General features: G+C 42.1%; 1 protein-coding gene across 2 annotated transcripts; it reads right to left on the bottom strand.

Moving 5' to 3' along the window:
* Nucleotides 1-361: 361 nt before the first annotated feature.
* Nucleotides 362-13,617, bottom strand: XPA (XPA, DNA damage recognition and repair factor). 2 transcript variants are annotated; one of them, XM_084834998.1, is made up of 7 exons: nt 13,532-13,617; nt 11,993-12,153; nt 10,849-10,962; nt 8,494-8,599; nt 7,246-7,411; nt 5,175-5,292; nt 362-610 (listed from the first exon to the last, which is right to left on the bottom strand). In XM_084834998.1, exons 2-7 carry the CDS (start codon nt 12,129-12,131, stop codon nt 462-464), a joined length of 792 nt encoding a protein of 263 aa, XP_084691124.1. In that variant the 5' UTR covers nt 12,132-12,153; nt 13,532-13,617; the 3' UTR covers nt 362-461. The 2 variants fall into 2 exon arrangements, with proteins under 2 accessions (XP_084691124.1, XP_084691122.1); XM_084834996.1 differs by lacking the exon at nt 362-610 and having other exon boundaries at nt 4,923-5,292.
* Between the last annotated feature and the right edge of the window lie 32 nt (nt 13,618-13,649).

Raw genomic sequence — 13,649 nt, forward strand, 5'->3', positions numbered from 1 at the left:
ACTACAGGCACCAGTCACCTAATACTAAAGCAAATGTGGAAGCTGATGAAAGTAAAGGAACCTTGTGCACCAGGACACAGGATTAAGCGCAAGGCTGTGTTTGTCCTTCCATCCTCTTAAAACACCCCCCCCCAAAAAAAACCTGTACAGTTTGTTTGTAAGGCAAATATCTTATTTGTCACTTCTGAGGTGACAAATAGAGGAGTCACTTCTGAAAAGCTTCCATTAAGGCCACATACAACTACAAAATTATTTTCATTATTCAAAAGACTTCACAATTTTTATAAAAAAATATCACCAAGTCTATCTGCCATAAAACCAGATTTTCAGCGTAGCGTATCATTTGCGGCGAAGAATTATGGCGTGTGTGAAAAATCATGGAGCAAGTAATGCGCTTTATTTTATTGAATACAAAAGTTTAACATTACAAAAGGTGTATTTAATGTAAAACCAAGAACATGCTACATTTTTTCATATGTCAGTTCATGACCACATGTGGTACAAGTCTTTTTGTAGAGGTCATCATCCATCATTTCTTCAGCTCCATAATCATGTTGATGGATACTTGTGTCTTTTTTCCATACACTGCTCCTTACAGCTCGACGTAGTTCTAATACAAAATTGAAAGTAAAAAAATCTTTACTCAAAAAGGCAGCTAAGCAGCCTCAAAATTATTCTACTTTTGGCTGGAGAGGGCACATTATTTTAGGAATATATCTAGGGGCCAATTCCTGATTACTTAAATTGTTCTACAATTTTGTATGTTTTAATTTAGTTGTAGGGCACCTTGCATCTTTTTTTCTGAGAAAGGTGTCTAAGAGATTTGAAGACAGAGATGAAGAGATACTTTACTGAGGCAAATCCTCTGTTCCTGGAGTGGAACTTGTTGATTGAATTAGAAAAACCTAAAGTGAAAATCCAAGACAAAATTGGAGGCATGGGTCTCTGCAAAAGGGAGGGAGCAAGGGGAGGCAGCTATCCCTGCACCACCACCACCCTAGATCTCAGGTGCCTTCCCCACTGACTATTAATGGGAAAATCAACAAACACCAACAGGACTTTATTTTTTGGCCAAATTAGATGATGTTTGCAGGCCTAGTTGTCCATTTTGAGGTGACAAAACATGCCAATGGCTCAATTTATGATAAAGTCTTGTCACACATTAATGACTAATGAAGTTATCATGGCATAAACTTTCATAAACTAATGTCCACTCATTGTTACAATAAGACTAGTGAAGAGAGCTTCTGCTGTTGGGTGGTATAGAAACGAAATAAACAAACAAACAAAGCATATGTAACAAAATAGCCCAAAATAAAATACCACAAAGTTAAATAGTGGTATGAACAGTGCAACACATAATAAAACCAAAGTAAACCGCCAGCAGAAAATAAAACAGTGCAGAGATCTTAAAGCACTAAAACAGTACTTAAAATGCCTGGGAGGATCAAAAAGACTATAACATAGGTGCCAGGCGAGTCTCTTGAGGGGGGACATTCCACAGATAGGGTACCACCACTGAAAAAGCCCTCCAGTAGCACTGGTGGGAACACCTGGAGGAGGGCCTCAAGTGATGACCTTAGGGCCCCAGGTAGGTAAATATGGTAGGAGATGCTCCTTCAGGTAACCTGGCCCCAAGCTGCGTAGGGCTTTAAAAGTTAAAACCAGCAGTTCAAATTGAACCCAGAAATGGACTAGTAGCCAGTACAGATGGCAGAGCACTGGCATAATATGATCATGCTGGCTAGTCCCAGTTAACAGTCTAGCCACCATGTTTTGGACTAACTGAAGTTTCTGTATACTTTTCAAAGGCAACACACATATAAAACATTACAAGAATCCAAGCGGGATGTTACCAGATAACTGTCACAAGGCTATCTCTGTCCAGGTAGGGTTATAGCTGATTTATCAGCCTAGCCCTAAGCTGATAAAAGGCACTCCAAGCCCCTAAGGCCACCTGTGCCTCCAGTGACGAAGTTAGATCCAAGAGCAGCCCCAGCCTGACAGCTGAGGGGATCTACAGACCAGCGTGAATGCCACTTAACAAGACAGATGAACCGCACACAAACAGTATCTCCATCTTGTCTGGATCGCGTCTCAGTGTATTGGCCCTCATCCAGTCCATTGCCCTGCTCACGCACTGGTTCAGAACATTAACTAACTCACCTGTATCAGATGAAAAGGAGAAACAGAGCTGGGTGTCATCTGCATATTGGTGACACCTCAGCCCACAAATCCAGATCATCTCTGTCAGAAGTTTCATGTAGAACACGAAAAGCACAGGGGACAAAACAGAGCCCCGAGGAACCCTGCAGCACAACTGCCACGGAGCAGAGCAGTAATCCCCCCAGTGGCACCTTAAATCAGCCATCCAAGCATGGCAGTACAGTGACCCACATCCCAACTCAGCCCGTCCAGGAGGATGCCACAGTCAATGATATCAAAAGCCACTAAGCAGTCCAAGAGGACAAAGAGGGTTGCACTCCCCCTGTCTCCCGGCACAGGCCATTTCAAAGGTGACTGAGGCAGTTTTTTCCCTAATCCAGGTCTGAAACCAGATTGAAATGGATCTAGAAAATCAGTTTCATCTAAGAGCACCCAGAGCCAATCAGTGGCCATGTGCTCAAGCACCTTGCTCAGAAAAGGGAAGTTGGCAACCAGCCTATAATTGTTCTCATCTTCTGGGTTGAGGTTTGTTCAGGAGCAGCCTGATCACCAAATCTTTTAAAGAGGTCGCTACTGCCCCTTCTTTCAAAGGGAAATTGACAGAAATCCTCCTGGACCCAGCTGTACATCCCCTCCTTATTAGATGTAACAAGCCAGGAGGTGCAAACACGCATGTAGCCAGCCAAACATGACCAGGTGCATCCTGAGGCCTCAACAGCAGAAATTCGTCCAGCATAACTGGACCAGACAATGTTCTGGACACCTCTGCTATTGGAATTGCACAAACTCTAGAGACTTATAGTTGTTCGCATCGGTCACAATTTTGAAGATAAAGTGTCTTTCAAACTTGTCACAGTGGACCACCAAAGGCACAACCAACCCTCTCTCTGGACCAGATTGCAACAGGTCCCTCACCATCCTGAAAAATTCCACTGCACACCACTGTGAAGATACAATGCAGGTGGAAAAGAAATCCTTCTTTGCCACCCTCACTGCCAGAGAATAGGCTCCATATGAGCTCTAACTAGTATTCAATTGGACTTGGCATGGGTTTTTCTCCATCTGTGCTCTAGCTGTCGTCCCGCTTACTTCATTGCCTTCAGTCATATGTTTACCAAGAAGCTACATGGGCTCTGCAAAGAGGGAGAGGGTGCTTAGGCACAATCATGTCCGCTGTCCTGGCCATCTCTGTATGCCACAGAGTGACCAGGGAATCAACAGAAGTGCCAGCCATACCAACAGGAAAATCCCCCAGAGTCCTCTGGAATTCATTAGCCTCCAGGGGTGGACAATTTTAAAAGATCCTTTGCCACTGCAGATGGGAAAAGCTACTGAAAGTCTAAACCTCAACAGCAAATGATCAGACCATGACAAGGGAATAGATGTTAAATCCTCCTCTCTCAGATCACCACATCCAGAGGGTGTCCTGCCACAAGTTGGGACAGCCCCATGGTTGTCATGGTGGCTATGAAGTCCTCAGCTGCCCTGCATCCAATGGCTTCAGCATGTATGTTGAAGTTCCCCAAAACAACCATCTTGTGGCTCCTCTACACCAAATCTGAGACCATCTCCATCAGCTCAGCCAGGGAGACTGACAGGCAGTACACCAGCAGAATTTATAATCTGTCCCAAATGCCCAAGCCAAGATACAAACACTCAAGACCAGCACTCAAGGGAACAGGAAGCCAGGAGAGGGATTCCCTATAGACAGTGACTCCCCACTCCTGGGCCCTTGAACCTATCAAGTTGCATATTCCTCCTTGGGATCTGTAAAGCTTTTTACTTTGATTTTTTTATTGCTCTGTAAGCACCCCAGTGCATTTGCATGGAAGGAAAATGTTCAGTCCACATCCATTTGGCAATTTAGGGCACAATCCATGCTGGCTGGTGAATGTTGGGAATTGTAGGACTTTTCTCTGTCTAAACATGCATAGGATTGCACCCTTAATCTGTTAAAAAGTACTATTTCTCCATGACTGCATGTAGCAGAGACCTACAGTGGTCTGGATGCCCCAAAACAATGACAAGCCACAAAAAAACTGCCTTAAGGCCTAGGATGTCCTTGTTTGCTCTAGTCCATGACCTGGGCTCCCTTTGCTAATCTGGGCATGAAACCTTCTTAAGGAAAGAGTTATGAAGCAATTTAGACAGTCTGTTTGGTAAAATGCAGGTGCAAACTTTGACACCCTTATTAAAACAGGTTTATTTTAGAGAAAGAGCAGCCAAAAACAGCACAAAAAGTAACACGATAACAGGATTATTTCAGCAGATGCCTGTCTTCACTGTTTGGCTAAAACAGCAGAAAGGCAAGATATAAATATTTTTAAAATACATAAAAATGACATTTGCACATTCCAAAAGTGCTTTGTTCAGGCCATTTCACAAAGTCCAAGATGGCACCAACAATGTAGTTTTCAACCACCCAAATGGAAGCAATTCCAGCTCAGCCACATGTTTTATAGAGGCATCCGGCAGGATTCCAGTTAAAAGGATCACACTGTCTCATTCTCATAGTTCTGGAGCAATCATGTTAAGCTGTATAGCAAAGTATTTCCTGTACTCTATCCTACACCTACTGTCAATCAATTTGGCAACTCTTAAGTCCTAGCAGCTTATAAAAGGAAGTTCGTTTTCTCGATACACTTTCCACACACATATATACACGTGTGTGCATGTGTGTATGAGTGAAATGGCCGGGACTGCTAGCCAGCTACCTATCTATAAACACCATTAATAAAAATTAATACAAGAAACTCAAAGTTTAGAAAATGGCTATCAGGTGATACAGTTTGAAAAGAGTCATCATAGGTCCCAAAATTACCGATGTTTCAGTATTTTTTTAATGTTTCAGTCTGTCACAAATGGGACCAGCTTCCTCCAGCTTAAACATGGGCCCAAGTACCAATAAAGCAGCTTAACACAAAAGCATTGTGTTAAGATGCAAACATGTTGTTTCAGTGGTAGGTTGAGGGGGAGGGCTGTAAAAGAGTGCCCCACTACACACTCACCTTTAACTTTTTTATCAAACTTTTTCTGTTTCATCTTCTCTCTGTTGTCTTGGCGGCTTTCCTTAGCTTCTTCTAACGCTTCTTCACTACCCCAGATTTCAAGAGAACGCTTGATTACCTGCAGAATATGACAGCTCTCTATAAACTATAAACCCAAAATTGATCTTTGAATTTGTTACAGAGACACCTTTACTGTGATGCATGTGATGTCTTGTAGTGAAGTTTGGTCTAGATGGAAAGGATTAATCTGTGTGGGGCTCATGGCCGAACAGACCCACTGAGGAGGCTGGATATCCTCCTAGCTCCTTCAACTCTTATTTTTTAAAAGCTGTGTTAACAAATAGGACACACAAACTACTGGTAGATTCCCATATCAATTCCACTTATGCGGCATCATACTTGCTACAGACATACTGCTCTTTGATTGAAGATACAGACTCCAATCCAGCAAAGGCATAAACTGCCCTTCTGGATTTCCCTCCTTGGATGTAAAAGCGGTGCTGCGGGATGCATGCACAGTACTCTGAGCCCATACTTCTAACTCCAAATGTAATTAAGTACTCTAGTAACAAAAGATGAGATGTGATAGTATCAGGTATTAGCTCACACACCAACAGCACAGACTCAAATTTAGAATATTTATACTAATGTATAAATGTTTCAATGTTAACTTCAACATTAAGCACCACGGGAGACATGATAGTGGTCTTCAAATATCTGAAAGGCTGTCATGCAGAAGATGGAGCAGACTTGTTCTCTGTGGCACCAGTGGGCAGGACTAGAACCAACGGGAAGCAGATTCTGGCTAAACATTCAGAGAAACTTTCTAACAGTGAGTGCTGTTCAGCCGTGGAACAGATTGCCTTGGGAAGTGGTGAGTTCTCCTTCATTGGAGGTATCAAAGACTGGACGGCCCTCTGTCAGGGATACTGTAACTGCACCCTGCAGTGCAGAGCCTGCATTGAGCAGGGGGCTGGACTAGATGTTCTCCAAGACCCCTTCCAACTCTATGATTCTGTAAAATAAATGGAACTGAAAAAATACTCTAAAGTTGTCCCTCAATCAGGCCTCAACATGCTAAGCAAACCTAGCACATTGCACTGACATGGCACCATCCTATTGTCCACAGTGGCTTGACACAGGGACAAAAAAGGCTTGGGGCAGAGAGTGGGCCCCGTCTCCCACCATACACAACTCCCTTAGTCTGAACTAGCCTGTGGCTAGTGTTTGCACAGTAGCCATGGCTGCTAGTGGCTTCCTTGAGGTCACAGTTAGCATGCACGTACTAACTACCTGACCCTTGGGTTTGGGGTTTCTTTTGGGAGTAGGATGAGTCAGTTTGACCCCTGACCCACTCTAGTTCTTTTTTGCAAAAGCAAATGGGGGAACTCTTTAAAACGCTTTACTGTCCTTGTTGGACACCCTCCCCAATGCCCAGTTCTGTCTGTTGTCAGTCTGAACATGGAAAGAAGGCATAAATAAAGTCAATCTTGCTTTCATTAAAAAAAAAAAAAATCAGATGTATTAAGAAGTAGCACTCTTAGTATTATCCTTTGAAAAACAGTGCCTTAAAACAAACACTGCTGTATTAAAGCACAATAATCATGAAGCAAGTTCAGAAAGTCTATGGAACTGGCAGTGAGAAAAGTTCCACATATGCTGAACTTGCTATGCATGTGACAAATTTTAAGCAAACATTCAGTCCATCCCCTTTTGGTACATATTGAATTATGCTTGTAGTTACAATGGGTTGTATCCACTGATGACCTCTACTGAAACTACCTCCCATGCTCTTCCGAAAGGTCTCCCAACCAACCCTCCGGAGCAGATTCGGGGGTGGGGGGGAGCTTAAGGCATGGCAAGAAAGAGGGAGAATCAGTGAAAATTGCCACTCTTCCCATTCCATTGACAGAACACCCTGCCGGATCAAAGCGCCTTTCATCAGCAGAAGGACAACACTGAATATAATCCAAACATTACTTGTAAATTACAAGAAAGCTGTAGTGGCAACATTCTTAAAATGTACAGTGGCCACACATTTGGGAGAAAACTGTTGAACAAGCTTCAATACCTGTAGCTTTAAGTAAAGTTTCATGTCACCCCACTGTGAATTGTGGGGGTTTTTCTTCAAGATAAATCTGAGAACCGGTTCCCTCTTGTCTAAATCGCAGTCTTTCAGAAGGTACTCTTGCTTTGCTTCAGTTCTTGTTATGAGTTTATGCTTATTTTCAACATCCCTGAAACAAGTATATTGTATATGAATTGATCTGTATCCCGCTTATGTGTGTTCCATCACTGACCCAATCCTATGCACATATACTCAGAATTAAACTCTACTGTGTTCGGTGTGGCTTACTGTCAGGTAAGTGTGAACACCAAGTAAGGTTACACCAAGTAAGCCAGCCACAGATACTCCCTCCTGTAGTTTTTCATTCTCTGCACCAATGCAGAAACATGAGTGGGCATGATCCAGCCAACATTCAGTAACTTGGACTACAATCTGAACATGCTTACTAGAGAATAGGCCACACTGGAAGCACCTTCCAAGTAAGAAGAATTCATAGGATCGCATTTCATTCAGTGCAAATCTTGAGAATGTGCTTAAAACTCTCCCACCATAATCAATGGTACACTTCCAAATGCATAACATTTTCTTGGATCACGCTCTGTGCTGTGCTATTTGAGATATATGTTATTTGTGTGTATTTGCAATATAATATCTACACTACAACTATTACTGAAAAAAGCTGGTATTTGCATGGAAGGTGTGCAGCACAATCTTATGCAGGATTAGTCAGAAGTAAGTACCGCTATGTTCAATGGGGATTTCTCCCTAGTAATTGTGTTTAGGATTGCAGCCTTACAATGCAATCCTCTACATGTCTCCTTGGAAGTACGTCACTGAGTTCATTGAGACTTACTCCCAGGTTAAGTGAGTATAGGATTGTAGCCTCAATCTCTTCGTGGTGAGATTTATTTTTTTAAGTTTTGCACTTAATTATATTCAAACACCTTCTGATTTCTTGAGATTGGGTGGGAAGTTCAAGTACGTATGTAATTAAATATATTTTGGGTTAGCATTATATAGCATGCATCTACAATGTACAGCATATGTTAGGATGAAAATTTACATCCCCTTTTGCTCAGCGAAAACATGACACCTGTGTTTCCATTTATCTCTTAATCCACTTTCATCGTACTTTGTTAAAATTAAAACTTATTTTTACATCAAGCTGAGAATTGTATAACACTAAAATAAAATAAGTTAAATATTGGATATACTTATCCCTTATTATTTTTCCTTCTTTATTTGCTATACCTGCAATTATCACATGTTGCTAGATCAAAGTGGTTCATAAGGTAGGAGTCCATGAATTCTTTACCACATTCTTCACAAATAAGGTAATCAAATTCTAATACAGGCCCTATAAAAGCAAAAACACAACAAAACAATTTAAATTGTTAAATGTATTCAAGGTAGGCAAGTATTAATACCAAGGTCAGAATGGAAATGCAAGTGGGACAGAAGGAATCTTCAGGTTTACATTTTACATTGTTTAATTGTCTACCAGCATTGATAACAAGGGCAAACACTGCTTATTTCATACTCTGCTTCAAACTTAACATAGCAAAAATCTTTGCCCTTAAACTACTACATACTGGAGCTGTTTTCATGACACAACAGCCCTCCATGAGTTATTTAACTCACGATGAGACTATGGCACATGCGAGGCATGCGCAGCCGCCATTTTGAATATGCAACCCCTGCTTGGGGGTTGTCGTGTGAACCCGGCAAGCGTGGCTTATGCGAAGGTTAAACGACCCTTGTATAACCTTAAAACAGAGCATGGGTTATGTGAGGGTTGTTTAACTCTCGCATAACCCACGCTTGCCAGGTTTGCATGACATGACAACCCCCAAGTGTGGGTTGGATATGCAATATGGCACTCACAGGTGCCACAGCTCATCTTGGGTTCGTCCAAAACCCAATCAGTGTCTTAGTAATCTCTGGGGATAAAATTCATCAGCACATTGTCCTGCAGACACTTCATCTAAATGAATTGGAACTACAAAGTAGTGCTCATGAACAGCTTCAGTTTATTTCAGCGAGGCTTGGCCAACAGAACTTTCTGGATTATTTTATCTAGGGATCTAATTCTGCTTTCCCAGAAGCTAATCTTCTAATACCCAACTAAACTAATTATCAGTCTCCTGATAAAGCTTAACACAATTTGATCAGGATAATAACAAAATTATCTCTTTGTTTACATATTTATTCACTGATTGATAATGTCCCAAACACACACAGTGCAGTTGCAGTGTATTTAAAGCCAGTTGTAAAAGACCTGTAAGGAGTCAGCAAGTAAACAAAGCAAAATGCCAGGCAGGAAGCTGTATTTGTTGCACATTTTTATTCACACATGCTTTTCCTTTTTAAATAATTTGGGGAGAATCGTCACGGATGGTGACAAAATATGAACCACAGAAGCCATGAAATAGTTCCTTCTGCAAAAGCTATAGAAATGGCGTAATTACAGAATGGTCTGGGAGCAAAGGCAAACAAGACCATCAAACTTCATCCCACCTGCCCTCCTTTGCCCTCCCTCAGCAAAGACAAGTCACTTTAAAATGTTTTAACACCTAAGAAATACAAGATCCTTACTTCTCTCCTGTCACTCGTTTCCTTTAGTTCTGTCTATAGATGGCTCTTCCTTTAGTTCTGTCAGGTGACTCAGCTTCTCCCTACTTTTTGCAATTCCAGATGCCTTCATCCATCATTCTAGAGATAGCACCTTTCTCTGTGGCTGACAAGAAGGGCTATTAATTGAACAATGCAGCCATTTTTAATTCCTAACCTAACAACGTCTTACACCTATCAACTCTATGCATTTGAATGCAAGAGATATCTAACAAACAGCACTCAGATAAAGCACTGTCAGCTACGAAGGCCACCTTCCATAGTAGACCACAGGCAGCACAATACAGCAAGAATAATCAGTGCATGCCAACAGATGTGTGCACATAAGCCCTCTTTCTGGAAGCAGTCTTGCTGATGGCAAATATGTCGTGTGGGAAAAGACATCCCACATCTGGCTGTGTGCGTGCACGCACATCGCTCCACGGATGGCCAGCACTGTCAGTTTAAATAGCGCCAAACACCTGTTTGGATTTGGGAGGGCTGATTTCAGGCACCCCTTCCACATAAGAGGTGATCAAGCACTGTCAAATCTGACAGCACCAAACATCTAGGGTGGAAAATGCAGGGTTATGCATGCAGTGGATTAGGACCAGTGTGTCTGTATCCTACTATCTAGCATTCTTCATCTTCCCAGCCCTAATAGACTGAACTTGGATCATTATGGACAGATACAGAGTAATGGAAGAAAAAATGATAATGTAAGAACATATAGTTGTGTTGTACCAATGTTCAAATTTCTTGCTTGCAGACATGTAAAATAATTGCTGGTTTTGCTCAGTCTTTTTTAAGGCGCCATCCTATGCATGTTTAAACAGAATAGAATCCTACAACTCCCAGCATTCCCCAGCCAGCCATGCTGGTTGGGGGATGCTGGGAGTTATAGGCTTTTTCCTGTCTAAGTAAGCATAGGATTGTGCCCTTATTAACTCAAAGTAACCAATCAGAGCCATTACTTCAGAATTCATCACCATTTACCAGGGGGATGCATAATTTTCTCAGCGGTGTGTTCCTCTTCCTCTTCCTCCTCCTCAAGAAAGAATCCTCCCCCCGTATCTATTATCTTTGGAGGTGCTTTAACTTTAGAACTGCCTGAAAAGACAAAGAACAGCTTCAATACCACCTATATAAGTGAAAGAAACTTGGCTATTAGAACCTGAAATGCTTTAATAAAATCTATTTTAAAAACTTGACTTTCATGTCTGACCTTGCTCAAATGCTATTCAACAACTGAACAATCTATTTAAGAAGTTTTATACTGCCTTTCTGTAAAAACCACCAAAGCAGCATACAACAGTTCAAAACAATAAAAACAGCAAACATTAAAACCAGCAATAAAACCACTAAAAAAATTTAAAAGGCCAAGTTAAAAATGATGTGCCTTAACACCTTTTCTAGAAACAGAGAGGCATCAACTTCAAAATGGAACTTCCAATTTAGAAATACATACTTTAGACCTCCCACCTCCTACACTTCTAAGGTGGCAGCCAGCCTAATTGCTAAAGCCAACTGGGAGGATAGGTAATACCTCAAGCTGAGGTTCTGCCACTCCAAAGCCTAAGAATACCTCCTTTAAAGTAGATTTGGATTATCTACATGAAGGATCTACCCAGGTATTTCTTCTCCAGGATGTCAACCTGAACACAGCCAACCAAAGATTCCTGTTCTGTAGCAAAACAGAGTGAGGGCTATTCCCTCTGATCTGAAAAGAACAGCACATCCTCTGGTATGCCATGTCAAAGTCAAGTAGTTACTCTGTGTGTGTGAGTGAATTCCATGTCAATCTGGCAGATCGATGATTTCAAGGTAAGCTGTGTTCACCCCATTGTGTGCTCACCAACGCCAGCATCACATTGCCCTAAAGGGAGCCTGCAACTGTTCTAGCATTATGTGTCTTTTACTTCCCAAAATGCCTTCTGTAGGCATATGGTCAGCTATGGAGGCTTCATCCTAGACAGGCCCAGCATAGAAAGTCTTGAGAATTTCCCCTTGGCCACGATGTCAACTCCTCCTTGTCCATCATGCATACCCTTCCCTTACACGCCAGCAGTGGGTTAAATTGCACAAACTACCTGGACCTCAGTCTGTCATGCAGCCCTGCGGCCTATACTGCAAAGCAAACCTTCGCCAGGAGAAGGGTAGGGCCTCGTTGCCAGCCTAGCCTGCCTCAGCATCAGTGCCCGCTGACGATTCCGCTCAATCTTTGCCCGCATTGTTGCAGAGAGTGCAGGCTTCTCCCCTTCAGAAGCAGTCGTTTCCATTACCAGGTTCAGAGCCAGAAATCTAGAAATGTAAGGGGGTGGAGGGCAATCAGCTACAACCAAAAGGGATGCTACTTAAAAAACAGGCCCACAGGTAGTAGAAGCAGGAAGTGGGGTGGGGTGACATCTTTCAAATGGATAGCCATTGTTAGTCCATTGCAGCAAATGCAACAAGGATTTCCCAGGGTACTGTGAAGGTAACAAATTTATTGTGGGCAAGCAAAAGCCTACTTCATGCAACAAGGGAGGGAACACTGCAAATCAATGCAAAAGAACAAAACACCCCACCCATTCCAGTATTCTATGCTTATTTATTACTTTTTATAAAATTTATACGCCACTCCACATTGAGATATATCTGAGTGGTGTACAATACATTAAAACAAAATACAAAGAGTTACAATAAAAGCAAATAGATCAATAAAACAGTGGTTAGAATTTATTCATCACTCAGGAAATGCTTGCCTGAAAAGAAAAGGTTTCAGCAAATGCTGAATAGTAATGTTGATGCACGCCTGATCTCAGTTGGAAGGGCATTCCATGGGATGGAAGCTGCCTTGCTAAAAGCAATTGTTTTAAATAGAAGATATATAAGCATGTACTTAACCCTGTCATTGAAATCAGTGGATCTTTGTTGGATTTTACAGCTAATTTCAAAATTCTTCACACATTACCATCTTAGAAGTACACCAAAGGGTTTGTACGATTGTTTTGTTTTATTTTAAATGATCACCTAAGATACTAAACCAGAAATGCAACGAACAGGTGTCTGAAAACATATAAATTACACAAGTACAAAACAAGGTATATACTATTTGAGTTATTATAGCATAAGCTTTTCTTGGACTACATACAGCCCACTTCATCAGATAAATAAAGTATTAACCTCTGATGGAAGATTTTTAGATAAAGATTTTTTTATTTTAAAAAATCTTTATCTGCCACCTGCAGATATTAGATGCATGGGATGTAATCTTCAGGTGGGAAATATAGATCGGGCGGGGGGGAGCTCTAGTCCACGAAAGCTGGTGCTACAAAAAGCCCCTATTAATCTCGGAACTCTTCTTTGTTTTTGCTGCAACAGACTACCCCTGCTGACCCCGTTGCAACCAGGAGGCCTGGCTGCAAAGCAATGAAATAATAATTATATATATATATAATAAATCAAAACGTCCTGGGATTCTGCTTGCCAACCAAGAACATCTAGATTGAATCCAACATGACAGGTACAAGTTATGGCAGAAAGTGCTGAGTTCCAGAGTGAAGACACAGGCGCCCAGCCCTGCCTCCTACGGGGCCCACCGCATCAACCCCGCACAGGTTAGGCTCCCCCAACCTCCGCCCCCCTCCCGACCCATCCGCCCGCAACAGCACCTTCCTCCCCCCCTCCCCAATCGCACCTGTAAAAGAGAGAGGGGATCACGGGCCCCTCCACCCGTCATCGACCCAGACACTCGGCTTCTTTCAGCCGTGTACGCATGCGCCTAAGGAGGCCGCCTCGCCCTAATGAGGTCTTTG

The sequence above is a fragment of the Heloderma suspectum genome, chromosome 2, assembly GCF_057233095.1.
Source record: "Heloderma suspectum isolate Gila_16-S chromosome 2, 16-S_ref, whole genome shotgun sequence".
NCBI classification, from domain to species: Eukaryota; Metazoa; Chordata; class Lepidosauria; order Squamata; family Helodermatidae; genus Heloderma; species Heloderma suspectum.

Bases quoted from the DNA above. Each gene is read 5' to 3' on its own strand.
- XPA (XM_084834996.1), bottom strand. From the start codon at position 12,131: ATGGAAACGACTGCTTCTGAAGGGGAGAAGCCTGCACTCTCTGCAACA. The intron at 10,963-11,992 runs GTTTGCTTTGCA...TTGTCTTTTCAG, and splicing joins CTACCCTTCTCCTGGCGAAG to GCAGTTCTAAAGTTAAAGCA. The intron at 8,600-10,848 runs GTAAATGGTGAT...TTGCTTTTATAG, and splicing joins GAAAATTATGCATCCCCCTG to GGCCTGTATTAGAATTTGAT.